Below are 27,952 nucleotides of genomic sequence, written 5' to 3' on the forward strand. Positions count from 1 at the left end.
AAGTATTAAATAGCAATAAATGTCTCATCTATCTCTATGGCTCTGGCTGAGTCTTTCTCCACTTCTCCCCAACGTGACGTCATCGCAGAATTGCGTTAAAAAAACCGTTAATACCAAAAACGTAAAAAAAGTGGTCTTTAAGACCATTTTTGAGACATTTTAAAAATTATACACATATCTTGAGTGATTTATGTACCCATTAATCGACAGTGGTGGTTAACCTGCAACATACACTTTAAATTTCATGTGTAGTTTAGTTTTAAGTGTGTCTCTTGCGAGTATTTTGTGAACGTGAGCATTTCTTTTATCATAAACACTTTGGACACGTGTGCAGTAGACACGTATTTTGACATGACACATGATGCACATAGATTTACCTGACGCACTTAACACATATTTTGGCATGACGAGCCACACACATGACAACAAACATGTGTTTGTTTTAAATTACGTCCCTCGGAAGAGAAGTTACCGCACGACACTGTACATAAAATATTACAATTCATATATTTATTGATATATGTTTTGTGAAATGTATTGTATGGTATCATGTTTCTGGGTTATTATTGTTGAAAGATTAATACTGTATTGTTATTACAGCAGTAATAATGTTGAATTTTTTATTCTAATTTCTTAAACTTAAAGTACAATTCTGTGTCCTGTTTACAACCTTTCGGAAACTGAAATGAAGGATTCTGTTGATGTGAAAGATCATACAATAGAAGGAAATTCTGAATGCAAAATTTTCACTTTGTCTTTCTGTCATTTTTGCACATCGACATTGTCAGCATTTAAGTTACGATGTGATGCATGCTGAAGTTTGCAGGCAGAAATGATTTCAGATGATTTTGTTAATTAGTGTAATGAATGTATTAATTATTAATCAGTTAAATGGAGAATTAGTTAAGACATCGTCTGTAAATGTGAGGTAAAATACTGAATAAGCTGAAATTATAATTCATAAGCACTGATGACATAACTCAACTGTTGAGCAGACACAGAGAGATTTTATCATTTTCATAATTGATGTATTAGGCAGGTTTGTTTACATTGAACATTTTCTATTGTCACATACTGATGTGTTTGCAATTTATTTAAAAAACAGTAAATCACAAACAAATCACTTCAGCTAGTTTTTTACAGGCAGGGTCACAAATTATTACTTACAAATAATCATTGAAACATTTGAACACTTTTAATAAATTTTTTTATCATTAATAATCAAGTGATCCAGACAGATAAACACATGTAATTTAATTCAAATGTATTTCTATAGCATTGCTGCAAAGCAGCTTTACAGAAAATGCATTAAACAGCATTTGCATTGATGTTAACCCTTCAATAAGATGTACATTAGCGATACTAACTGTAAAGATAATGAATGGACAACTAGACACAGATGCATTTATAAAGAAATCAGATAATCTGATTGAAAAATGCGTTTAAAAGACAGAAAAACACTAAAACACTTTTATAATACACTTTTTTCTCCAACCAAACTCTTATACAATAATTATTAATGCATACTCCTAACACACTGCAGTCATTTAAAAATGTTTTATTAAAATGAAAGGAAGAATCTAGAGCAAAGGAACGATCACGGACTATACCACTGGATTATGTAAGTTTAATTCAGATAGCACGTAATGCGCACAAAAACATTACATAACATATAGCCAGCAAATGTCCATGTTTTACCCTCTAACCTGTGAAAGCCCCTCCTGAACCAGAGAGATGATGCAGTAAACAGCATCTGACCTTCACATTGATACAGATTAACTGCAGCTGGCTACATGAAGATTGTGTGCATTAGATATAGCACTTCATCACGGACTGCATTATACTGTAAGAGTGGATTGTTTTATAAAGTTAGACAACGTCTATATTATTCACTTTTAACTGGATTGAAGCGGTGGTTAATGTGGGCATCATGCATGCAGATGTCTGCTTTTTGCTTTGTGCGTGTTTTCTCTCTGGAACTCTGCAGCTGCGTGGACAGGCGATTCAGACCTGCAGCCAGAGCAGGTGAGTGAAACTCATGATGACAAACCAGTACAAAGAAGGAAGCAGTGCACACATGTGCCTGCCTTGGCTGTGGGTCGATATGGGATTGCCCATGAGAGCTTCTAAGAAACGAAGGCAAATTGTGTTTTTGTACGTGTTTTTAATATTTATATATATATATTTATTTAGCTGACTGATTTCTGTCGCAGTTGTATTACTATAATGGTAAATAACAAAATAAATAGGGAAGATCCAGGCTTGCTTTTACATGTAGGCTGTTGTTACACACATTTCACATGTACCTCATAGTTTTACCATAGAAACACATATTTTTAGGCAATGGTCAATAATAAATGTAGGTTTTAACTGACTAAACTAAAAGTTTATAAAAAGTTCTCATGATAACAGTATTTTTTATAAATGGGGCATGTTGTCACAAAAGGTCAACATATGTTAAAAAAGACCCCCAATGTTTGTGCATATTTTTCTGAAAATAATTGCTGTATGATTTGTTAGGATAAGACAATATTTGGCTGAGATACAACTATTTGAAAATCTGGAAAAAATAAAAATATTGAGAAAATCACTATTAAATTTGTCCATATAAAGTCATTAGCAACACATAGTACTAATAATATATTTTTTATTTGTTTACGAAAGAAAATGTACAAAATATCTTCATGAAACATGATCTTTATCCTAATTATTTTTGGCATAAAAATCAATAATTATGACCAATACCATGTATTGTTGACTATTGCTACTATTGCTACAAATATAGCTTTGTTACTTATGACTGGTTTTGTGGTGCAGGGTCACATTTGTAAGGCTTTTCATTGGAATTTATTAGACGTTTTTGGAACATTCTGGTATAACATTGGTCATCAAATTGTTGTTCATCTTAGCTTGATTTACAAATCTAGATGTCACTATCTTCATTTATCAGGTCCAGACGAGAAATAAGCAGAACACAGAGAGAAGGAAATAAACCTGGCAGGTATTTCGTTATTTACTGATTCTTCATTTTTGTGTTTTTTTTGTTGTTAAAAATAAATAAATAAATAAATAAATAAATAAATAAATAAATAAATAAATAAATAAATAAATATATAAATATATATATATATATATATATATATATATATATATATATATATATATATTATACACTTGTTTGAGAACGAGCACCATATTATTACACTGCTTTTCATCAGTTGGTGTTTAATTAATATTTAATAAATAAATGTTTTAATAAATCAGTAATGCAGCATTCACTTTATGGTGTATGACTCTTTTGTTAGTGTTGAAACTACATGTGTATCATAATGAAGTTTTACATCTGTACCGTTTCTATAATAGCACACTACCCATGAGAGATCCAGATGTCACAAAAGCCCCCATCACAAAATCAGAACAGCTGCTGAAATTAGACCATCACGACTTCACCATGAGACCCGGCTTTGGAGGTGAGACAAGACAACAGAATTGATTGTTAAAAAAATTCTAAACGTTAATAAATAGCAATACATTAATAATGTTTGTAAAAACACAAAAAAAATTAGCATTTCATTGCATTTGAATAAAAGAAGCAGTGAATTTTAATTTAATAAATACAATTTATTGAAATATTTATATCAACCTGCTCTAAGTGTGGCTCCATTTTTTGTGGAGTAAAAACAAAGCTGTGATTATTATTCATGATGGACATTAAAAGACCTTGCAATTTGTGATAACGTCACATCTGTTTTACATAAGACCAGATGTGAGCTTATGACACAGACTTACTGTGATTCACTGCCAAGAGTATTTACAGTAGTTATCTGCCTTTATTTGGATAATCCACACATTCATCCACAGATGAATTTAAAGTGCACCTATTTCATTGCTTAAAAACAACGTTATTTTATATAATATTGTATTTAGTATAATACAATGTGTCCGCGTGGTTTATGGTTTAAAAACACATTATTTTTCACATACTTTAAATTTTTGTAGCTCCAGATATCGTCGCTGCCCGATGAAACTCACGTATGTCCAAAACAGTTACTTTTCAGGAAGTGAAAAAAAAACCAGTATTTCAAAAGCAGTTGAATGTAGCGTTGTCATATTTGGTACGGCATCTTTACATGTAACCATATTCTTGCCAGTGTAATGATATAATTCACATTTGACCAAATTTGAGTTTAATTGGACATACGTGCATATTTCACAGTAACGGTGGTCGATACGCGTTCTTCCGATCATTAATTAGAATGGCCAAGTCGCGTTTCATATTGACAGGATGAATACGCTCAGTTTATTAAATAGCCTACGTCTTAGTTAAATATGCTTACTTTATTTAATATTAATTATACATTTATTAAATGTCTCTTGCAAACTATGAAGGGACAATGAATCAATACACTGACATGGTAATGCTAGACAGATACTTTGTTTGCAGAGTCCTACCGTAATTTTGTCACTCCTAGACGTACGTCTGGTGTCAGGGGGAACGTTTACCTTGATGAAGGAAAGTCATTGTCTCACCAGGCTGTGTTTATTCGGCTATATCCAGTGCTGAGCTTCGATGAAACTTTACGCGACCGGCGAGATACTTTCACAGGGCAGGAGATACGCGGCGTGATTGACAGCTTTGACACCAAATGGATATACGTGAAAATCAGATGACATGATTTCACAACTTTTCATTGGCCATTTAGTTATGTGACGCATACTGTATACGGAAATGAACCTGGACATTCAATCCGTCGAAAAATCTCAAAATCGGCAAAATGGACATACGTGGTTTTCATCTGACAGCGACGATATGCTGCCTTCCTCAAACGCATTGATTTTGTACAAAACTCATTGATTTGAAGCGCTGTGTATTTGAAGCGCTGTGTCCCTGATTGGCCAGCTAATCTGAACGTTGTGATTGGCCTGAATACCTCTGACGTCAGCCCGAAGTATGACGCTCCTTACCATGTTTGAAAGATTCACTCCCAATGAAATGCTAACAGGAGTTAACTTACAGGCTATGAGTCAAAGCGGGAGGAATTATGAAAATGTCGGTCTTTACTACATCACCAATCCCAGGAAGTAAACTGTTCCCTACAATCCGTGTGTTTGTTGTAGTCCAGAGATTTACGTTGGAAACGATAATTCGCGTCATTCGCGTCATTGTTTACTTTGGAGTTTGTACCTTTTGCATATCGTTAACATGAACTAATACACACTTATACACTAAAGAAAATGTAAAATTGTGAATCGGACCATAGTTGCCCTTTAAGGCAACCCCTCCCCCCGAACTATGCAGGTTCAATTGTAATGAAAAACAAATTGTTTTGCCCTGCCACTGTATTTCTGGTGCAGTGAATAATTGCTTATGGATATCATGAAAACTTAAACTTTCAAGAGACACATAAAAACCAAATAAATCTTATGACATTGCAATGTTTGTTTGTGCAGTTAACAGTACAGTAATGTTAAGGGGGCGTGCACACCAAAGCTTTTATACCGGCGTATGTTTTCAATTATGTCCGATGAAAGCACAGCGTTTTTCAAAAAGCCAGCAGTTAGCGTTTTTTCCACGCTTGGCAGTTTCCGCGCTCCACGCTGACAGTTGGAAAATATTTAACTTTGGGTGAAAAGCTCAGCTTGTCAATGGCAGTTCTCAAATGGCCGTCCCATCACAGTGGAGGAGGGGCGGGACAAATATTACAACAATCAACCGGCGCAACGTACCACGACTGATAAACAAAGCAGAAGTATCACAGCAATCAAAGCGCTCAGCTGAAAAAAGCAGGCAGTCGGCTGAAAAAAGCTAGCAGTCGGCGTCCACGTTTAAAAAGGTTTGGTGAGCACATCCCTAAGGCAGTTTATTGTGTGATTTTAAGTTTTTGTTTACTTAACTTAATATTGGTACTGTCCAGGGTTTAGGGGGTGTGCACACCAAAGCTTTTAAACACGACTGCCAGCTTTTTTCAGCTGAGCACTTTGGTTGCTGTGATACTTCTGCTTTGTTTCCCACTTTCATTAGAAACAATTGCAAACATACGCCGGCGTAAAAGCTTTGGTGTGCACGCCCCCCTAAAAGCTTTGGTGTGTAAGCCCCCTAAATCTACAGCGAATGCAGTAGAGAATCAGAGGATTAGGGTGAAGAGATTACGCATCTATACATTTAATCGTGCTACTGTATACCTCATCTCATTTCTGCTCATGTTATGTAATGATTTATTTAAGGATTAGGTGGGTTAATGTTTTGAGCAAATTATTTAGGTTCATGGTTGAATTAAATATACAGTTGTCTTTGCTTGTAAATATTTCTGTTTTAAAAAGATGAAAATAAATGTATGCATGATGTGCTCAATTTTAGGCCCTGCAGGACCGGTAGGAGTGGACGTTCAGCTGGAGAGCTTGGACACCATCTCTGAAGTTGATATGGTATTGTCTGCATACTTGGGAGGTTTTGCGTAGAAGGGATACTGCAACAGCCAAAATCTTGTGAAATCTTGCCAGATAAGCGCTGTTTTTATCCTAATCCACCCCCAAACCTAACCCTAAACACAACATCTTGTGAGATTAAGGCCATAGCTGTATCCCTTCTAGCCAAAACCTAAATATCATGTATGGCAGCCCTGTTTAAGCCCTATTCATCTGAAGTAGTATTTATTAGTGGAAATATTCACGGGTGGTGAATGATTCTGTGTACTGCAGGACTTCACCATGACTCTCTACCTGAGACACTACTGGAAGGACGAGCGTCTGTCTTTTACTAGTAACACCAACAAAAGCATGACCTTTGATGGGCGGCTCCTGAAGAAGATCTGGGTGCCTGATGTGTTTTTTGTCCACTCCAAGCGATCCTTCATCCATGACACCACCACAGAGAACGTCATGCTCAGAGTTTATCCTGATGGCAAAGTTCTCTACAGTCTGAGGTAACCATCACGAATCCACATCCAAGAGCATTTCACCACAAATCTCTCACATTGTATTGTGCATCAATGTGCATCACGTGTTTTGTCAAAATAAATGCCTGCTGCACATGCGTCAAAACCATATGATAAAAGAGACGCTCACGTTCACAAAATACACGCAAGACACTCCCTTAACAGTATACTCTGATTAAGCATGAGATTATGGGAGTATCTGGCAAACGCGAGCGTCTCTTTTATCAAGCCTTTAGATGCGTCTGCAGCACGCACTTATTTTGACAAGACACGTGATGCACATAGGATCATTCAACACGCAGAACACATATTTTGAAATTACAAACAACACACATGACGGGCTACATTCATGTTGTGACGAACTTCGCATCGAGCGCCCTCGAAAAAAGAAGTCACCGGCCGCCACTGCTATAATTCATGACTTTACAATTGGATCGTCTAGTTGAACAAAGACTGGGTGGCATTATCATAACAGTGATAAGTAAAACCATGTACCCATATGTTTCTGTATGTGCAGTCCTTAGGAATTGTATACATGAAAAATAGGAGTGGTCCAAGCACAGATCCTTGAGGAACCCCAGTGACTATGCAATGTGATTTAGTCCGATTGTCCGTCTACAATACCCTTGCGGATATACCTGAGAAATAGGATTCAAACTATTAAAGTGAAGTTTGTATTATCCCCAGCAATATGGACAAAAATGTTATTATTACTTCCTTTTAAAACTAGAAGCATGCAATTTAATCCCAATCAAAATAATATAATAAACAGATGCTGTGCTTGAACCTAAATTTAATGAGGGTTTCTCTAAAGCTATTTTATATAAACCAACACTTGGTTCTTGAGCAAGATAATTTGTTTTAAAAACCTTAGTCCTTAGCCAATATAAAAATTAGACAGTTGATATACAGTACAGAGAGAGCAGAAATGCAGAGCTACTTGTGAGTTAAAATATGAAATACAGCACTATTAAGGTCAAGTGTCTTTACAAAAGCCCAGTTTAATCCCTTTCAGCAGAAGATGATGAGTGGCCATCTCCATGAGGTGTGCAGTAACCCTGGATCTGCTTTAGATACTAATCTAAAGAATTCACTGGAATGTGTGGATTAATAATCTGTGGGATTAATGTGACCTATTGGTCTGTCCAGACACAAAGCTGGCTCATTTGCGAGCGATAATCTCACCCAGTCTGTCAGATGAAATGACTTTATCCTTCTATGTACATCTCAACTCACTGCAATCTAGAAGTTCATCTACTGTGCCAAAATCAGTACCTATCTGTGCCCTCTAAACCATCTACTGTCGGTCCTTTCTTTATGAGGACGGATGGCTGATCACACTGTCATTTCTCTTTTTATACATTAAAGACCAGTAGTGTTTGAAACCTAGAAAGGTTTATTTGCTAAAATAAAAAAACAGGAGGTGAGGATGATGAAGATGGTTTATAATGAAGGGTTTGTTTTGTTTTTACTTAAATAGCCAGTAGCCTTAAGTTCACGACTTGGTCCCAAAAAAATATATTTTACTGCTAATCAATAGTTGAGGTAAATAGCATTGGGGAGAGGCATGTTAAACTGATGATGTCAAATTATGTCGACAAAATACAATGTATGCTAGTGCAGTATTCAGAAAGTAATGTCTCTAGATTTTTATCAGTCATATATATTTGTATTCTTGCATTTTCTACAGGGTAACAGTCACCGCTATGTGCAACATGGATCTCAGTCACTTTCCCCTGGATACCCAAACGTGCTCACTGGAGATCGAGAGCTGTGAGTTGAAACACAACACGATCAATGTAATAAATATATATTAATTTACAGCAGGCTCCAGACCAGTGTTGTAGTCGAGTCCAACTCAAGTCAGAGTCAAGACCAAGACCAGAGATCGAGTGTCGAGTCCGGGTCAAGACCGATTCCTCATCTCATCTAGCTTTATCTGGACTTGGTCATGACTCAGACTCGACACTTGATCTCTGGTCTTGATTCAGACTTGACTACAACAATGCTGCAGACCACAGGTAAAGGTTGGGCAGATTCTTGACCTGATGCATCTACCTGACAGAATGATCTTACATAATTCTCTAACGTTAATTCAATCTTAACATTTTTTTAAATGTTATTTTAGTACTAAACGTAGGATAACTGAACAAGGTGTGACAGGGATTTTAATAACATTATTAAAAGGCTTAAAGGAATATTCCATTTTCTTAAAAGAAAAATCAAGATAATTTACTCACCATCATGTCATCCAAAATGTTGATGTCTTTCTTTGTTCAGTCGAGAAGAAATTATGTTTTTTGAGGAAAACATTGCAGGATTTTTCTCATTTTAATGGAATTTAATAGACACCAACAATCAACACTCAACTCAACACTTAACAGTCTTTTTAAACGGAGTTTCAAAGGACCACAAACAATCCCAAACGAGGCACAAGGGTCCCATCCAGCAAAACGACTGCCATTTTCGACAAGAAAAATAAAAAATACGCTCCCTCAAACCACAACTTTTCGTCTAGGTCCGGTCCAGCGCGACCTAACGCAAATGCGTAGTGACGTAGGGAGGTCACGTGTTACATATATAAAACGCACATTTGCGGACCATTGTAAACAATAAACTGACACAAAGACATTAATTAGTATCAGTTGACATACAACAACGTCGGAACGGTCCACTTTCAAAACACTTGTAAACACTGGGGTGGAGTTTCGCGTTCGTCCTCTGTGACCTCTTGACATCATGACGTATTGCGTGGGGTCACCTGGCGCATCACGACCAGATCTAGACGAGAAATTGTGCTTTAAAAGTGTATATTTGTTATTTTTATTGTCAAAAATTACAATCGTTTTGCTAGATAAGACCCTTATGCCTCGTTTGGGATTGTTTATAGTCCTTTGAAACTGAGTTGAAAAAAACTGTGTTGAGTTAAGTATTAATTGTTGGTGTCTATTAAAGTCCATTAAAATAAGAAAAATCCTGCAACGTTTTCTTCAAAAAACATAATTTCTTCTCGACTGAACAAAGAAAGACATCAACATTTTGGATGACATGGTGGTGAGTAAATTATCTGGATTTTTCTTTTAAGAAAATGGAATATTCCGTTAAGGCTAGTCCTAGACTAAGGCCCTTTTTACATGAAAACGCTCGAGGGTGAAAACGTAAAAATATTTTTCCGGATGAGCCTTTCGTTTACACGGCGACAGCATTTTTTGGGGCTTAAAAACGCAAAAAGAGAAACCACCCTTCCGAGTGGAAATCTTAAAAACGTTGCATTCCCGTCTAAAGGGTAAAAACTCAAAAGTCTGCTCACGGTGGCTCTCGTCGCGTACGCGTTTATGTCACAGGCATGCACCAGTTCAGGAAAATAACAACAAACATGTATGCAGTTGTACGAAATATTCACAGCTAGTATTGCGTAAACCGCCTTATCTGATCAGAGAAGGCGCATTAATACCCTCTATCAAATTGTTGATGCGCCATTTTGTCGAAGGCAAACGTCGACACCTGGGATAATATGGAAGAAGGTTGTAAAGAGGCGCGTGGACTTGGTGTTGTGGTGTGTCAGTGCTTCACATTGCCACCTAGCCGCCTGTAGTGCATACTTCATTGAATATTACACACTTTTGCATCACCATATGCACGCAAAACCCCCCCCCCCAAAAAAACCCTCATATAAACGCAGAGTAAAAAGTGATAACGCAACGACACTTTTGCGTTTTCTCTTCAGATCATTTCCGTGTAAACGTAGCCTGAAACATGTTTGGTCTCAACTGAAATTGACAGATCTTAAAGGGGACATATCATGAAAATCTGACTTTTTCCTTGTTTAAGTGCTATAATTGGGTCCACTGTGCTTCTATCAACCTAGAAAATGTGAAAAAGATCAAACCAGTAACTTAGTTTTGGTAAACCATTCTCTGAAAGCATGTGAATAAAAGGTCCCTGAAATATGGCTTTAAAAAAGTGCCATTGATTTGTCTGAAGATACACACCAGTAACATCTTTTTCTAAGGCATGTTTATAAAACATTGTTTGTTTCTGTTTGGCTTTCAGATGCTTATACTGACGATGACCTCATGCTGTACTGGAAACGAGGGAATAGATCTCTGCAGACGGACGAGAAGATTTCTCTGTCTCAGTTTCTCATTCAAGAGTTTCACACCACTACAAAACTGGCTTTCTACAGCAGCACAGGTGTTGAGACTGAGCTTCTGTATATCAGTTCACAAACCCAAATGAAGAAACTGATTTATGTATCGATTTAGGTCATAATAGAGACAAAAAATTAATAAAACGTTCACAGTAACCAAGATATTAGCAAAAAATTATTTGATGCAAGATGACTTTTGGAGACATCGAATGGGGCATATTTTAATTTCCACAATCTGTGAACATTATTTTTGTGGCATTGCTTTATGTATGCCTGCTGAATTTTTACATGATACAGTATATAAACTTTACTGACATTAACTAAATATTGCTTGATAAATCAGCATTTTAAAATCCGCATAAATATCTGTTGGCAACAAGATTAAAGAGTAATGACTGTGTTGTGTTTTATGATGTGTGTGTTTGTTATTAATGTTCAACCTCTGTCTCCTGCAGGCTGGTACAATCGTCTCTACATCAACTTTACTCTTCGGCGTCATATCTTCTTCTTCCTGCTCCAGACGTATTTTCCAGCCACTCTGATGGTCATGTTATCGTGGGTGTCTTTCTGGATCGACCGCAGAGCCGTTCCTGCTAGAGTTCCTCTAGGTAAGATACACTGAAAATCAAAATTGCATATTTCTATTTGCATTTGATATGATGTTACATCTGATACATGTACTGTACATCTTATGAATGATTTCCATGTATGAATGATGATACAGACTAGGTGAGGGCAACAAGACACAGTTAAACAGACTCAGGATAGACATACAGAGTAAATACAGAGTATACAAAACACAAATACATAGATATTTAAAAACTGTTTCCTTGTTTAGATCATTTTAAAATGTAGTCATCATAGATTTATCATATAGATTTCATATTATAAGATCTGGGTCTGGAAGCCAATAATGTCACTTTCCAAAAGTTTCTATGTACCTGTATGACATGATATACACTGTAAAATGAACTCTAAAAAACTTTGATATATACGGTAGAAACTGTAATAGAGTTCACAAAACATAACATTTAATTTTACGGAAAAATGAAGTCAAATGTAAGGTTTTTGAAAGTTTAAAGTGTGAATATACTATATACAGGTATATCACTATAAATCTCCATAATATTCACTGGGATTATATGTGTTCTTTTCTTTAAAGAGCCAGTAAGATGCCAATTTTAAGCTTCCAATCACTGTTTATAAGTCCTGACAACAGGTTTAAATGCATGCAAGGTCAAAAAACACTGTAATTTTCTCAAAATATACATTTAAAATTACCCCATTTCTCAGAGATCCCCAAAAGATTCGTGTGAAGCCGTTCAACGACTCAGTCTGCCTAAACCCCTCCTTTCAGTAGCCTACTCTGATCTGATTGGTCAACTGACACAGTCTCGGCACAGACCACAGATCAGTGGCACAGACCAACAAAAGTGCAACATATATTGACCTAGTGTTAACATGATTTACTGGGAAGACATTATCGACATCAATACACGTCATTCATCATTAATCCAAGCAATAAAAACGACGATAGGAACTAAAATTTTACACTCATTTAAGCATTTATGTAAGCTAACCGGGTCATAGCAAAACCGTAAGTGAAGCATGCGTTAGCCGCTTGCTAACGTGACTCTCTGACAGTATATTAAGAGTTTGAACAATGACATCATTCATCATTAATCCAAGCAATAAAAATGACGACAGAAACTAATGGTTTTACACTCATTTAAACATTTATGTAAACTAACCGGGTCATAGCAAAACCGTAAGTGCAGCATGCTTGCTAACATGACTCTCTGACAGTATATTAAGAGTTTAAACAACAACATCATTTATCATTAATCCAAGCAATAAAAACAATGATAGAAACTAACATTTTACACTCATTTAATGTCTGTCGTCGTTTAATAACTTGGACTAATGATGAATGATGTGTATTGATGATGTTTTTTAAACTCTTAATATACTGTCAGAGAGTCACGTTACCAAGCAGCTAACGCATGTGCACTAACTTAATTGTTTGCATTTTTGCTATGGTTCGGTTAGCTTACATACTTGCTTAACATTTTTACACTAATTTAAGCAAGTATGTAGCTATAATCATACTTATAGGTTGTGGTTGTTTCAAATAAAGTGGGTACTGAACCATCTTTCATTGCCAACCGTCTAGAAAATCCCTCTTTGAAAAAGTAATTTTAACCACTGATTCTTTATATATCTTTATCCTTTGGTAGTGAAAACAACACAACCCTGCTAAAAACAATAGACACCATCACAGAAGTTGGTTTTGGTTTTATTGGGAATTTTATTGGTTCTAATGTAATATGGCCCAAAACACCCTACAGTGTAGTGGTTTTAATGGTAAAGGCTAATGGTTCCTATTGGTATTTTAATGGAAACCAATAGAATTTTCTGTAATGGTTTAATTGTTTTTTTTCAGCAGGGAAACTGAAAACACAGCGTGATATGATGATTACACACTAACTAGCTGTGGGCAGGTCATAGTTTTCGTTTCTCCCGCAGGCAAGTCTGTATGGGGGAGATTATTATGCAAAGTGTTGGTATTATGTGGATAAAGTCAAACAGGAGATTCAATCCATATAACGACTCGTTTCAGTGATTCAGAGTCGACTCCCTACTTTAGAAGCCAATAACTTTATTAATCGTGCACTTTTTGGTTAAACTACTTTGCACATTGTTTACATTGATGGACAGCTATATGACACAGGATCTGTGTGGCTCTTTAAGTTAAAAATACAAGTCATCGTACAATTTACAGTAAAAAACACTAAAATGACGTTCCATGAGTGACTTCACATTTGATGATATTTTATTTAAATAATAATGTTTTCTCTTCTATTTGTTAGCAGTTACGAGTGTTTTATGTTACACTTTGTGTTGTTTAATTAATGTTCATAGCATTATAATTTTCATGTCACATGCGATACAATCATGGTGTTTTGTATTTGTGTGAATTACACTGTGCACCATCTTGTATTAGCATAGGCCTACATATAGCAACAGTCTATGGAAAGGCCACTGTCCATGTTATGTGGTTAGCGGTATATTATTATGTACACTGGAAATGTGTATACTTTGCCGTGAAAATGCTGTAAAGAATTGTGAAATATGCAAATATTTGCTGTAATGAAAAATACGTTTTTTACAGTTTTTAACTGCAAAGTTGTTAAAATGTTCCCTGTATTTTTACAAAAGTTTTCTGGCAACCACAGCTGCCAGTTTTTTACAGTAAAAACAAAGTTTTTTTAAGTAGTAAATTCCAGTGCCAAAAGATTGTTGATTCTGCTTTATTATTACAGCTTTACCATAACATCTTGAGTTTCTGTACAGGTATTACTACAGTGCTCACCATGTCTACCATCATCACCGGGGTAAACGCCTCCATGCCCCGAGTGTCTTACATCAAAGCTGTGGACATTTACCTGTGGGTCAGCTTCGTCTTTGTGTTTCTGTCTGTGATAGAGTATGCCGCTGTCAATTACCTGTCAACTGTGCAGGAGCGCAAAGAAAGGACACAACGCAGTAAGGTACTGAAATAAAAAAAAATCATGTTTATTTAAGCAGTGTTTTTCTGATTGAAAATGTAATGCGATGTAACTGTATGATCCTGTAGATGCCATGTACATGTGGAATGATCCATCCAGGTCAGATGATGATGGACAGTAGTTACAATGACATGGACGTGATGACTACAGGGAACTACGGCATGTCCGAACTAAACGGAGACAAACATGAGCAGTTCCTAATGCATTTCGTCATGGATAATGAACAAGGACCTGTAACCTCACGCAGCAGCTTATATATAGACACTCACGCCATAGACAAATACTCACGGGTCATTTTCCCTGGAGCATATACACTTTTCAACATTATATACTGGTCTATCTACTCTCAGTGACTGCTTTTACTATACAGACATTTGTGAATACAGATTACACAGAAACATAATACAACACACTTCATTTTTATTATAATTTTAATACGAGACAAGTTTTTTTAGCTCATCAATAGCAATTATTTGTGTTTTATAGGCTGATGACGTGTTATTTTACAGTTAACAAAGAAACGTTTGTGAAATATAAATGTGGAAATTGTCTTGTGGATTGACTGAACTAAGACACTGCATAGCAATCCAATAGAAGAAAATTAAAGGGTTCATACGACGCTGGTAAAAATAACTTTATTTTGTGTATTTGGAGTAATGCAATGTGTTTACGCGGTTTAAGGTTAAAAACACATCATGTTTAACATACCATACATTACTGTTACACCCGCCTCTCTGAAACGCAACAATTTTTAAAAACCTCATCGTTCTAAAAAGCACAGTTTGCTTCGATTGGCCAGCTATCCAGTGCTCCCAAAGCACAGCGTCTCCATGACATGATGGTGCCGACAACAATAAAACGTACGCCTTCTTTGCATATACGTTTGGGCGGTGTTATGCAAATTTTCCCACACAGTGACGTAGATATGTTGAGGTTTGTTTGAATGAGACGTTTTAGGAAGATGTGGATGAGCTTCACTTTCAGAAAGAATACCTCTTTGGGTTTGAGACTTCAATCTTTGCGTCTTTACATATATTCTGTGCGCACAAAGAGCTTTTAACACTCCAAAGTAGAGATGCCATTTTTCCTCCATTACCGATAGCTGATTATTCAGATACCAATAGTTTGGTGGTTATGTTAACTTGCATTAACTAAATATGAAGATAAAATTTTCTGAATGTTAATTCATTCATATAATGACCAGAAATTGGATTTCCTCTTCTCTTTTGATTGACAGAATATATCGGTCATGATTATCGGCTGTTTCAAAACTACAGCCGATTGTGTGAAATTTTTTTTTTATTGACCGATACTAGGGCTATGCGTGTTTCGTCAGAAAAGCCATAAATGGTGAAAAGATCATAAAAGGTGATTAGTAGTTAATCGCCATCACCTGCCCCCAGATGGAGCGGCACCCACCACACAGAGCCGCATTTCACAAAGAAGCTAGGCAAAATCGCATGATCATCGGAGTCGATTTTCCTCGATTATGAACGCGACTTTGCCTAGCTACGGCTCTGTGTAGTAAATGCCGCTCCATCTGAAAGGTGGTGATGGCGATTTATTACTTATCAAGGAACCGGCTTTACTGATGAGATGCGCATCGAATCGCAGGCGATTTTTTTGCACAGCCCTAACTGATATTGATCAGGGGGCGTGTCTACTAACCGACATTGTTGCCGGGGTTGCGTATGTGTGGGGCGGGCATATCAAAAGAAGGTCCAGATTCTATTGGGGTAGCGGTGTGTTTTTTAGGTGATTTCAAATATCAACATTGGCTTTCAGAGATCATGGATCCTGCCTTAAAAGAAATCATTAAGTATTTTTAAAAACCTGCATGTTTGCAAATTATTTAAATTATAAAGTCTTGCTTACATTAAACATAATAATAATTTTGATTTGGTTTAATTATTTTGAGATCAAGGGGGCCCCCTAGTGGTGCGGGGGCCTATGCACATTGCGTAATTTGCGCATAGGAAGGACCGGCGAGCCCAGTCTCCTGAAGATGCGTACAAATAGCACGAAGTGCAAAACTCGCGCAACACATACGCCAAATTCCACTTTGGCGTGCATATGATCCGCAAGTCCTTCCCATTCACTTAAACGGTGCATCTTTTTTGTCGTTTTATTTATTGGCTTCTCAATTTTTACCATTTTCGCTTGGGTTTAGGGTTAGAACAACTTTTTGTTTTATAAAAATGACATCCTAACCCAAACCCCAACTCTAACCCCAACTCCAAGCGACCATGGCTTAAATATGGACAAAAACATGGAGAAACCTGTATATTAAATAACCTCATTAAGCAAATCTAAAATCTAACCCTAAACCCAAGCGAAAATGGTTTAAAAAACAGAAAAAAATTCAGAAACCAATAAATAAACCGACAAAAAAGATGCCCCGTTTAAGTGAATGGGAAGGACTTGCGTATCATATGCACGCCAAAGTGGAATTTGGCGTATGTATTGCACGAGTTTTACACTTCGTGATATTTATACGCATCCTCAGGAGACTGGGTAGGACCGGCACGGGACTCTGATGATGATGGGAGAATTGGTTAAAGGTCTAAATATATTTGCAATGTATTTATGTAAATAACCTTGAACCTTTGAGACTTACTGAAGGCATCAACAGCTTGAACCCACAATAAAACAAAAATTATAGGGAGGAACTATATCTTTATTTCGTCTTTATTTCTATTATTTATATCCAAAGAAAGAAAAGAACAATAAAAATATTTTTTTCCAATTTGATCTGTTGTGGTGTTTAAACTAAAGCAGATTTTACAACTACTGTTAAAACATAGTATTGGCAGTGATAGAAAAACTTTAAAATGTCCAGACAAAGAATTAACAGACACGACACATTCAGAAAACCAAAACGTCCACTGGAAATGAAAATCTCAATGCTTGAAGATGGCCACCAAGTAGCTGCTTATGTTAAACAGTGCTTCAATATAAGGTAAACTTACATTACATTCCCTTATATAAGCAGCTCATCTTGTAGCCAACACAATCTAAATGGTCTCATAGACTTTTTTAGTCTAGTGCAAATTGTTTTGCAATCTCCTAGTGCATGAATTCAACATTAAAACCCTCATACTTAACCAGCTTCAGCACCACAACTGATGTCACTTTTAAGCTAAAATCATCTTCATTTTTTTTACTCTTCAGTCTTTAGAATAATCATTTAACTAAAGGCCGCTCTTCAAACACAACTTTAACAAAAGTTCAGTAGCTTTTGCAACAGGATGTTATCAGTCCATCTACTTTTCTAAGATGTTTATGATTTCACATGGAGCTTTAACAAACCTTTCAGGTACACTGACATTTGCTCTTTGCTGCAGCCGGGCTGCGCAGGTGCATGCCGATGAACGTGCTCTCCCACCCAATGGCTGGGCGGTTTGGGGAGGACGCTGGGCGAGGGCGGCTCGCTAAATTTGGCTCCAGCATATGTCTTGTTTGTGTCCGATGAGAGCTCAGAACAAACGTTCACCTTCTTGATGTATTCGCCTGTAGGCGTGTTTCTTTGCCTGCCGTGTCGTCTATGATTGTTAAGGTTCAAGGACAGCCGACCAGACGGGCTTCCTCTGTCACCACTTTCTGTTTTTGACTGTTAAAGGCAAACAGAAAACAATACTGGATGATCTGATTGTAACCAAACAAAAAATCTAGTCACAAATATCTAAACACACCCTGGCAAACACTCACAGGATCTTAGGAACATCCCAGTAACTTCCCAAAACTTTGTTTTATTGTGACAGTGAATTTTTATCTTAGACAACATTATAACATTTACATAACACAATGGTGATATTTATTGGATCGACCTTTGTGTAGTTTATTGGCCAACCTTTCTCAATATATTAAGTGCTGCTTATATTGTATGCCCGAAAATAATGGGAAACATAAGCCTAGATTATTAAAATACCAATAGATTTTGGTCTTTCGCTTATTTTCATTTTTATTTAATTACATGACTAGGGATGCATATCAATTAATCGCGATTAATCTATAGCAGAATAAAAGTTTTTGTTTACATCATATATGTATGTGTACTGTATATAATAACTTTGTATAGTTAAATGCACACACATGCATGTATATATTTAAGCAATGTTTACATGTGTATATACATTTGTATATTTATGTATAATTTATATTATATATAAATATAAATACTTAATATATAAATATATTTTTTTCTTAAAATTATACATGCATGTGTGCATATTTATATATACATAATTATTATACACAGTTCACACACATATATGATGTAAACAAAAACTTTTATTCTGCTATAGATTAATCGCGATTAATTGATATGCATCCCTATACATGACACAATATAACAAATGTATGTATATTAATGAGTTTTACCTGTTATAAAAACATTATTTATAATGTTATAATAGACTAACATTGATCATGCCTTTTGAACAAAATAAGCAAAAAACATGTAGTGCATACTATATCCATCATTAAGTTTGTAAACTGAATTAAAGTGCATGTGTGCAGTCCTACAAGCTTTAAGACCCTGGGGAATCCCTGGATGACTGACATAAGAGGGAACTTCCGCATTAATTAAATATCTTGAAATAAAACAACAGAGAACTAAAAAACGATCTTCCGATGCAATGTACATTATTTACAGCAATAACCTGACATTAAAGGTCACGTTCTCCTGATCCCATTTTTTAAACCCTAGTTAGTGTGTAATGTTGCTATAATAGCATAAATAAAACCTGTAAAATGTTAAAGCTCAAAGTTCACAGCCAGGTGATATATTTTCTTTAATAGAATTCCTCTTTCAAAGCCTACAGCGAACAGCCGGTTTGGACTACAGCCCCCTACTTCCTGCTTTAATGACGTCAGTAAAACGTTTTTTTGACTAAACTCCGCCCACAGGAATACGTCAGTCACCAGCTTTGGCTCAAACGGCTCTGCTAACCTAAGCTGCTGTCAAATCACAACACACTATACAAGCTACACAATCAAAGTTAAGTATTTCTGAAGGAGGGACTTCATAGATCAAAGAAGACATCAGCCGTTTTGAGGACAGCGAAAACAGCGCTATACAGATAAGTAAATTGTGTGAAAAATACCGCGTTTTTTACACCTGAAACATGAACACATGTTATATTGCCCACTATAAACAAAATCAAAGCTTTAAAAACACAGAAAGAACGGGAGCTTTAAATCAATTTAAACAGATTAATAAGTACTCCACCTCCAACATGACATCATCAACTATGTTGTTGAACCAACATGGTTCAAATGCTGATTGTGCGACAAAGATACTATGTTTTCGGAAAACAGTCTTGACTAGGTAGTTAGTTTCTCCCACTATGCATCGTATTATGGTGGTTCAACAGCGAGTTACGTTGTTGTTGTTCGGAAAACGAACCCATGATCACGAGTCGTAAATATCTAAATTTGATATTGATTTGTACTGTAAATGACACCACACACCAAAGGTGTCTTGGACAAAAACAATCGTCTGCGTTAAAACCATAGACTGGTTGGCCGTAATGTCCGTAATGTCACCCATAGGTTTGTGAAAAGCTTTTTTAAAGCCAATAGTAGGCGGGCCTGCCGTCGCCATCTTGGCCACACATCACTCGCGGATTATCAAAAATAGGTAAAGATGCGGGACGTGGGTGATGCTGAGGTGGCTGGCTGCTGAAACTACACCCGCCTATCTTGACTAGTGACAGCTGTGGCAGTTCACCCGTCACTCAATTTCCCACGCACTTAATTATGCAGAACTTTAAGGCTAAATATAATTTAAATGAATGAGTTACAAAAAAATTCAGACCCCCCCTCCCCTCACAGTTGTCATGAAAGGCAAAATTAGCTATATAGACCAAAAACATTTTTGTACCAGGCTGTAAACGTTCTTTCTGCTGTAAAGTTGGCCATTTTAACATGGAGGTCTTTGGGATTTTACTCCCTTTTGAAGCTAGCCTCACGCGGCCAGTCGATGAATTGCAGTTTAAGTATTGACTTCATCAGAGAGATCGGAAGGTTGCCCCTCGGTTAAAACACTAATCCCGTCACGCCCCCTTTTCGATCGCCGAGGGTGCAAATTTAAAATTTTCACGTGTGTGGTCAACCTAAACAGACGATCTTGTAAAAGCACTAGGGATAAACGATATTATCGGCGCGGTTATACATTAATTATGGGCCAGTTTATAAAGAGGGATTAGGATTTTTATCGCAATATCTGTTCATAGGAAGTGTAAATATTATAAAAATATCACGTCGAACTATCAGGTTATCAAAAGAATGGCAGTTTATTTGTAAGTGCCAATACACGTTACCTGTTTATTGTTGGCTGGTTTAGTCTCGTCTTGGGTAATTGTAGGTTTATAACTGGTTTTGCTGATGTTTGCAGTGGCTTTGTTGTCTTTACTGCGAAGGTTTCTTCCTCTTTTCCTCAGGATCACGGCTTTAGATATGTTTACATTGACTGCTATATTACCCACGCTTGATTCAACGCGATGTCCAAACGCATCGCCGAGCATGATTTCTCTCTGTACTGCAAACTTTACAGTAAAAACGTCAGTAAACAATGATGATGATGATGATGTGTCAAACGCTAATGATCTTTAAATCTTCAAGTCTGCAAAAAGTAACAGCCAGTAAAGTTTCCTCGCATATTTCATCTCTGTTTTTTTGTCAATATGATTGAAATATCCGTTTCTATCAAGCTCCGGGATAAAAAACAGGTCTGTCTGTCCTAATGGCTGTTTACTGCACGCTACGCATGCGCTCGAGAGCATTACATCATGATGTTGGCGTGCCAATAATTGATCACGTTGCAAAATGAATCACTGCCCAACATGATGATAATAATGAGCAGTTAAGCATATAACTAATTTCTTTCGCAATGTTTAACAATAGAGGTACATTGGTAACACTTTATTATAATGTTCATGATTTAACATTAGTTAATGTATTAACTAACATGAACAAACCATGCGCAATACATTTGTTACAGTATTTATTCATCTTTGTTAATGTTAGTTAATAGAAATAAAGCTGTTCATTGTTTGTTCATGTTAGTTCATGGTACATTAACTAACGTTAACCAAATTTTAATAAAGTATTAGTAATTGTTGAAATTAACATTAATAAAGATTAATAAATGCTGCACAAGTGCAGTTCATCATTAGTTCATGTTAACTAATGTAGTTAACTAATGTTAATTAATGAACATTATAATAAAGTGTTACCGGTACATTTATATTAGGACAGATGAATACAGAACAGTAAACACTGAAACCTTTTACTAAATAAACTATTTTATTAGGATTTAAAACATGTGTTTTTATAATTACATAATAGACCTCTTGATAATAATGTAAGTTACATGCTTTGAAAAATATTTAAACACAAAATGCCCATAAACTATACATGGCTACATACCGGAGTGCATACATTATTGCCATATTTAAAGGTAAACAGTTAAATATGAGTATTAAATGTCCACCTTGAATGCACTTTACCTTCTTTTGGATAAGAGAAAATGCATTTTTGGGTTATGGAACATAATGCATCTGCCAGCATTCAAGACTGTAATATGTTTAACATACTATTTGTATTATCTCATCAAGTACATCATTTGTTTTAAGTGTTGTATGTGCTTAAAAACTGTGCAATAATACAGGACATGTTTCAGTACAGGATTAATTGTAACATGACTACTTTACATATTTATAAAAATGTATATTTTGGTCTTTTTCTCTTACTGTCAGAAGATGATCTCCTATGAATTTGTGAAATGTTTGGATGAGTTTTAAGATATTGAACAAAGTGTTTTTGCAAAAAACAAGCAAAAAAATCTGCCAATGGGGTAAGCTAATTTTTCTTGAATTTATTGTTTAAGAAAAATGTTTTTTTTGCTTATCTCATTGGCAGATTTTTTTTTTGCTTGTTTTATGCACAAAATCACTTACATTTGATATTTTTGGTCTAAAAATAGACTTACATTCTAGAGTCTTTTTGCTCATCAAGAAACAGCATCTCACTTTAAGAATTTGTACATATTTTTACCGAAAACAAGACAAAAATACTAAGAACATTTTTCCTGAAAATCATTTTTTTTTTGCAGTGTATACAGTCTTCACAATTTCAACCCAATAAAATACTCTAGATCTTGGAAAAACTATAAAGATGTATAAACCAAACACTAACAAATATCTTAATTTTTAGTTGTTTTAGCTTATTTTAATACTCTTCTTTGAAATAATTTAACTAATATTGTCATAAAAGTCACTTCTCTATATAGATATGTGTACTGTAGCGCCCTCTGCTGGTCGCCGGTTAGCACTGCAGGCGCTGTGAGAGGGTTACACACAGAGCTGTGGGACAACGTGGAGAAATTACTGTTTACTTCTGAACAAGGTTTGTGTAGCAGACGTTTCATGGAGCTTATCTCGTGAATGCAAAACCAAGGAAGAACCTTTACCAGCACGGAACTCTTCATAAAGGCGCGAATCTCTGGTATTCCCGGGTCTGCGTTTAAGGCCCAATCAGCGGATTACTGGAGATCCTTTAGCCCGCTCGACAGTGTTGATCTCCGGCGCGGTTGAACGCGGACTGCCGCTCGGATCAGGACAGGAACATGTCTCATACCGGGCCGCCTCCTCGATGGAGGAATTGCCCTAGAAGAGGTCAACCCGTGGCTGGTGAGAGTCTATTACAAACTAAGCTCCTTAAGTTATACCAACCCAGACTCACTCTCTGTGATAGAAATGATTGCTTTCTTATGGTTAGTTTACTATGTTGATAATAAATGTCCTGAAGTGCTGGCCTACTGCTGTTTTACAGAGCGCATATTAAAACTTTGAATGATTTAGGTGTAATAGTAAACAGCTATTAGCCTGAAGACATAGCCATAGCATAAACATAAGATACAACCCCACATGTACTGTTGTTCCGTCAACATACCAGACTTCCCCAATGAAAGCATATTATTTATATATATGTGTGTGTGTGTTAGGAAGATGTATGTCATGTGGAAAAATATGTTTATGGTATTGTAGTCTTGTTTAGTGTATTTGTTTTAAATTGAGAGGCTAGCCAGTTTAGCTACTGCGCTCAGATCAACACAACTACGTCATAGACGGGGTGGCGTATGTCTATGTATCAGACCCCGCCTCTTTAATCCTTCTACGGCACTGGACGCGTGATGAATATTAATTGAGAAATGTGACGTATGACCAACCGATTGGCTACCAACAGTGTCAGTCAGCAGGCGAATGAATGAAATATTATGATGAGCACCGGGTCTGCGAAAATATTAATTAGGTCAGTGGTTCTCAAACTGGGGGCCCTAAGATGGTGACAGGGGGGCCCCAGTTTTATAATATTTTATAAAATACACTAATTTATCATGAATTCTGCCTCAGAAAAATAAGACTACTAACCAACCGCATTACATTGTATATTTTAATAAGTTTTGGTTCATTCAAATTGTATGTTTTACAAAGTTTTATGTCATAAATTTTCTTTGGGGGGGCACAAAGGGCACAAGTGGGGGTCACCGTACAAAAGGGGGGGGGGGACACACGCCGAAAAAGTTTGAGAACCACTGAATTAGGTTATTTGACTGATGCTTTAACTTTAAATGTATACATTAAGCAGACGCTTTTATTCAAAGCGACCTTGGATGTTATTGCGAGTGGACATAAGCTTTATGCAATTCTGTGTTAAATGTACTTTTCAGGTAAATTTTTGCCCATGAAGACCATGCTTGGACCACAGTATGATGATAAAGTCCCAGAGGAGAACAGGTTTCATCCTAGTATGCTATCGAACTATCTCAAGAGCTTAAAGGTACGTGGACATGGTGTAAACATGATCACCTCACTTGCCATCTAGATGTTGAGTTTGATATGATGCTGGCCTCTCTTCAGGTTAAGATGGGTTTGCTGGTGGACCTAACCAACACAAGCCGCTTTTATGATCGGGCGGAGATAGAAAAAGAAGGAATCAAATACGTGAAGCTGTCCTGCAAAGGGTATGTGACCCCACGTTTCAGTGTTATGTACTAAATGCAATTTTTTACAGTATTAATAAGTGTTGCATTTCGAAGAGATCAACCATAACTTAAAATGACAGATACCGATATCGATAGATACTAGGGATGCACCGATAGGATTTTTTTTTGTCCGATACCGATTTAAACAGACAACTTCTGGCTGATACCGATATTAAACACTTGTATACAATACTATACAGTTGGTCTATTAGCTAGTTTATTTCTGCATCAAATTATTTTTACTGAATATGGATTGGATCTAATTAACATTCAACTGACCAACATAATAAGAGAGGCACAAATTAAGCTAAAACAAATATAATAAGAAAACATGACAGCCTTCAAAGGTGGTTTTTGCTATTCAGCATTTATTTGATTAACAACATTAACTCATTTTTTTTACATATTATTATGGAAGCATATGGGTAGCTAAATTCAATTTAGAATGTAATATGCAATATGACAATGCAATATGTAAAATGACAATGCATTTCTGTATTTAAGTTTACATTTTCCATGCTTGTATGTGCAATCCTTGGTGCAAAATAGAAATGAAAATGTAATACTTTAATAATTAATATTGCATATTACATTCTAAATTGAATTTAGCTACCCATATGCTTCCATATATATATATATATATATATATATATATATATATATATATATATATATATATATATATATATATATATATATATATATATATATAATGGATTTCTTTATGCAGTTAATTAATAAACAATCGGTATCTGCCTTTCTCGTGCTATTGCCGATATGCCGATGGTTTCAAATTCATCAAAAATCGGCTGATAAATATCGGCGGCCGATACATCGGTGCATCACTAATAGATACCAATAGTTTTGCTTTTTACTCCTTATTTCAAATGATGATATTGTGAATTACAGAGCGTACAAATAGCAAATCTGCTCTCATTGTCACCCAATTCATAATAATCCTAATAAAAATAAAGACGGGGTTGCGTATATATATATGTATCAGACCCCAACTCTTTAATCCTTCTACGGCACTGGACTGGTTATGAATATTAATCGAGAAATCTGACGTATGACCATCAGCAAAAAGCAGTAGCCGGGCAACACGATCTCTTCCTTTTCAATGGAAGCTTGGTGACTTTCGGGGACACGAGCAAACGTGACTTTTGGCGACCAGATGGGCGTGACATGAGAAAGTTATGAAAAGTTTAACTTTATGCAAATGATGGACAATTTATGGGAGCGACAACCAATTAGGTTTTTTGGGAACATAAACAAGCTTATATATCCCTCACAAAAACAACACACTACGGTAATTCTGTGACGTTGATTTCGTGTGCTATTCTGGTTAAAGTGCCCATATAAGGACTTCCACTGTGGGTGCTCTGTTTATGTGCTGTAATTGAAGGTTTGGCTTAGGTCTGTCACATTAAAATGAATATTTTTTTCTTATTCAGTCATGGTGAATGCCCCACGGTGGAGACCACACAGATGTTCATCAGATTGTGTGAGCACTTCAATGAGAAGACACCTATGGAGCTTATTGGTAAGATCAGTATACTTACTTTTTTAATGTTATCAGTCATCCTGATTTCAGTAACAAAACTGTGTTCTGAACACACTGTACTTCAGCAACAAATTTACCACACATTTTTAAGATTATAAACATACGTTTTCTGTTCTTTGAAAACACCCTAAAAGAAATTCATATGGCACATACATTTTTCAGTCTTTTTTCTTTGGAAACCTTCCCCTCTACCACGTCGAAATATGAAATATGATATAAGATGTGGTGTACTGGTTTGACTTTTATCTGTGTATAAACCTGGCACAATGACGTTTAAAGGAATAGTCTACTCATTTTCAATATTAAAATATGTTATTACCTTAACTAAGAATTGTTGATACATCCCTCTATCATCTGTGTTCGTGCACGTAAGCGCTGGAGCGCGCTGCGACACTTCGATAGCATTTAGCTTAGCCCCATTCATTCAATGGTATCAAACAGAGATAAAGTTAGAAGTGACCAAACACATCAACGTTTTTCCTATTTAAGACGAGTAGTTATACGAGCAAGTTTGGTGGTACAAAATAAAACGTAGCGCATTTCTAAGCGGATTTAAAAGAGGAACTATATTGTATGGCGTAATAGCACTTTTGGGAGTACTTGGAGATATAAAGGATGTAATACTACTCTTTAGGTACTCCAGATTAACATCAGAAATGCAGAAACAGCGTGTGTTATGTGCGCTTTAATAAACATAACACATATTTAAAGGTAATTTTTAATGAATAAATAATTAGCGTTACTAACTGTAAAGATAATTGTCTGTTGTAAAAAAATCTCCCAGTGAGCAAGCCAAAAACAACAAGTGGCAGGTAAACTAAACTCCAGTGGTGAGTTATAAATGAATATGTATTTGTCCTGTTGGAGGTGCTGTTGAGTCACAGAAGAGCGTTATCACAACACACTGAACCTGCTAAATCAGACACAACACAAAGGAAGAGATGTATGAATGTCAGTGTTATCACCACGGCAACAGTGTGATTGACACTGCAGGGAACATGAGCAGATAGTCTGGAGGCAGGACGTTGAGAAGATGACGTACAAAGCTCCCAGGGGTGAACTTGTCAAAAACTTGCCAATTCAGTATACAGAGAGTGAATATGCTGTAAAATGAGTTATGCTCTGTGCGAATTTCCAAAATGAAATGAGGTGCAGTGCACTTGAGCGTTGAGAAGATGTACTGCCTTTTATATTACAGTCCTTTCTAACAGAAGCCAGGCCACGGGTGGTGCGGTATACGGTCAGGGTTTGAGGTGATGAATCAGGCTTTATGCACCAACAGATTCTAAATATTACACTTCAGCATCCCACTCTGTTTATACCCCGTCCTGAAATGCGACGTGTTAAAACTTTTATTACCTTTATAGCACATGGAAAGCAGTAAAACACTGAGGAAGGGGAAAAGCAGGTGTGCACCTGCTCAAAAACTAACAGACCATTAGTATTTGGTTTACTGTTTAGGATTTATGGGTGGCGGATTGGTATAAGAAAACCTATCACATAAACTGTGGAAAATACTTTAAAAAATCGCTAAATCAGTAATTTATCAGAAACAAAATCAAGATTGAACATTTGCCTTATTTTTATGTTCTTTTGGTTCTTATTGATGTGTTCATTTGGGCAGATAAATGTGCTTGGACTCTTAAAAATATAGCTGCTTTGCAAAGCCCAGAAGAGCCAATTTTT

The 27,952-nt window shown here is 36.2% G+C and overlaps 3 protein-coding genes across 3 annotated transcripts in view; 2 read left to right on the forward strand and 1 right to left on the reverse strand.

Annotated features, from left to right (window-relative positions):
* The first annotated feature begins 1,564 nt into the window (after nt 1-1,564).
* On the forward strand, nt 1,565-16,178 carry gabrr1 (gamma-aminobutyric acid type A receptor subunit rho1). The gene is made up of 10 exons (XM_055187089.2): nt 1,565-2,025; nt 2,951-3,001; nt 3,364-3,470; nt 6,359-6,426; nt 6,700-6,923; nt 8,626-8,708; nt 10,989-11,129; nt 11,541-11,693; nt 14,440-14,636; nt 14,723-16,178. The coding sequence occupies exons 1-10, from the start codon at nt 1,931-1,933 to the stop codon at nt 15,005-15,007; spliced, it is 1,404 nt and encodes a 467-aa protein (XP_055043064.2). The 5' UTR covers nt 1,565-1,930; the 3' UTR covers nt 15,008-16,178.
* Nucleotides 16,179-17,310: 1,132 nt separating this feature from the next.
* pnrc1 (proline-rich nuclear receptor coactivator 1) lies at nt 17,311-21,434 on the reverse strand. Its single transcript, XM_055185674.2, has 2 exons — nt 20,978-21,434; nt 17,311-18,264 (listed from the first exon to the last, which is right to left on the reverse strand). The coding sequence occupies exons 1-2, from the start codon at nt 21,179-21,181 to the stop codon at nt 17,935-17,937; spliced, it is 534 nt and encodes a 177-aa protein (XP_055041649.2). The 5' UTR covers nt 21,182-21,434; the 3' UTR covers nt 17,311-17,934.
* A 1,527-nt stretch (nt 21,435-22,961) lies between these two features.
* rngtt (RNA guanylyltransferase and 5'-phosphatase) overlaps nt 22,962-27,952 on the forward strand; it is a 153,744-nt gene continuing 148,753 nt past the window's right edge. Inside the window, exons 1-4 of the mRNA XM_055185675.2 lie at nt 22,962-23,347; nt 24,388-24,497; nt 24,578-24,681; nt 26,157-26,245. Of these exons, the coding sequence (XP_055041650.1) occupies nt 23,284-23,347; nt 24,388-24,497; nt 24,578-24,681; nt 26,157-26,245 (367 nt within the window). The 5' untranslated portion in view covers nt 22,962-23,283. The remainder of the gene's footprint in view (nt 23,348-24,387; nt 24,498-24,577; nt 24,682-26,156; nt 26,246-27,952) is intronic.

This window comes from Misgurnus anguillicaudatus, chromosome 18 (genome assembly GCF_027580225.2).
Source record: "Misgurnus anguillicaudatus chromosome 18, ASM2758022v2, whole genome shotgun sequence".
Taxonomy (NCBI): Eukaryota; Metazoa; Chordata; class Actinopteri; order Cypriniformes; family Cobitidae; genus Misgurnus; species Misgurnus anguillicaudatus.

What these genes read in the sequence shown, in the direction of transcription:
- gabrr1 (XM_055187089.2), top strand. Translation starts at nt 1,931, where the DNA reads ATGCATGCAGATGTCTGCTTTTTGCTTTGTGCGTGTTTTCTCTCTGGA. An exon ending in CTCACTGGAGATCGAGAGCT is followed by an intron (nt 8,709 to 10,988) that starts GTGAGTTGAAAC and finishes TTTGGCTTTCAG; the next exon opens with ATGCTTATACTGACGATGAC. An exon ending in AAAGGACACAACGCAGTAAG is followed by an intron (nt 14,637 to 14,722) that starts GTACTGAAATAA and finishes ATGATCCTGTAG; the next exon opens with ATGCCATGTACATGTGGAAT.
- pnrc1 (XM_055185674.2), bottom strand. Translation starts at nt 21,181, where the DNA reads ATGCTCGGCGATGCGTTTGGACATCGCGTTGAATCAAGCGTGGGTAAT. An exon ending in AACCAGCCAACAATAAACAG is followed by an intron (nt 18,265 to 20,977) that starts GTAACGTGTATT and finishes TGCCTTTAACAG; the next exon opens with TCAAAAACAGAAAGTGGTGA.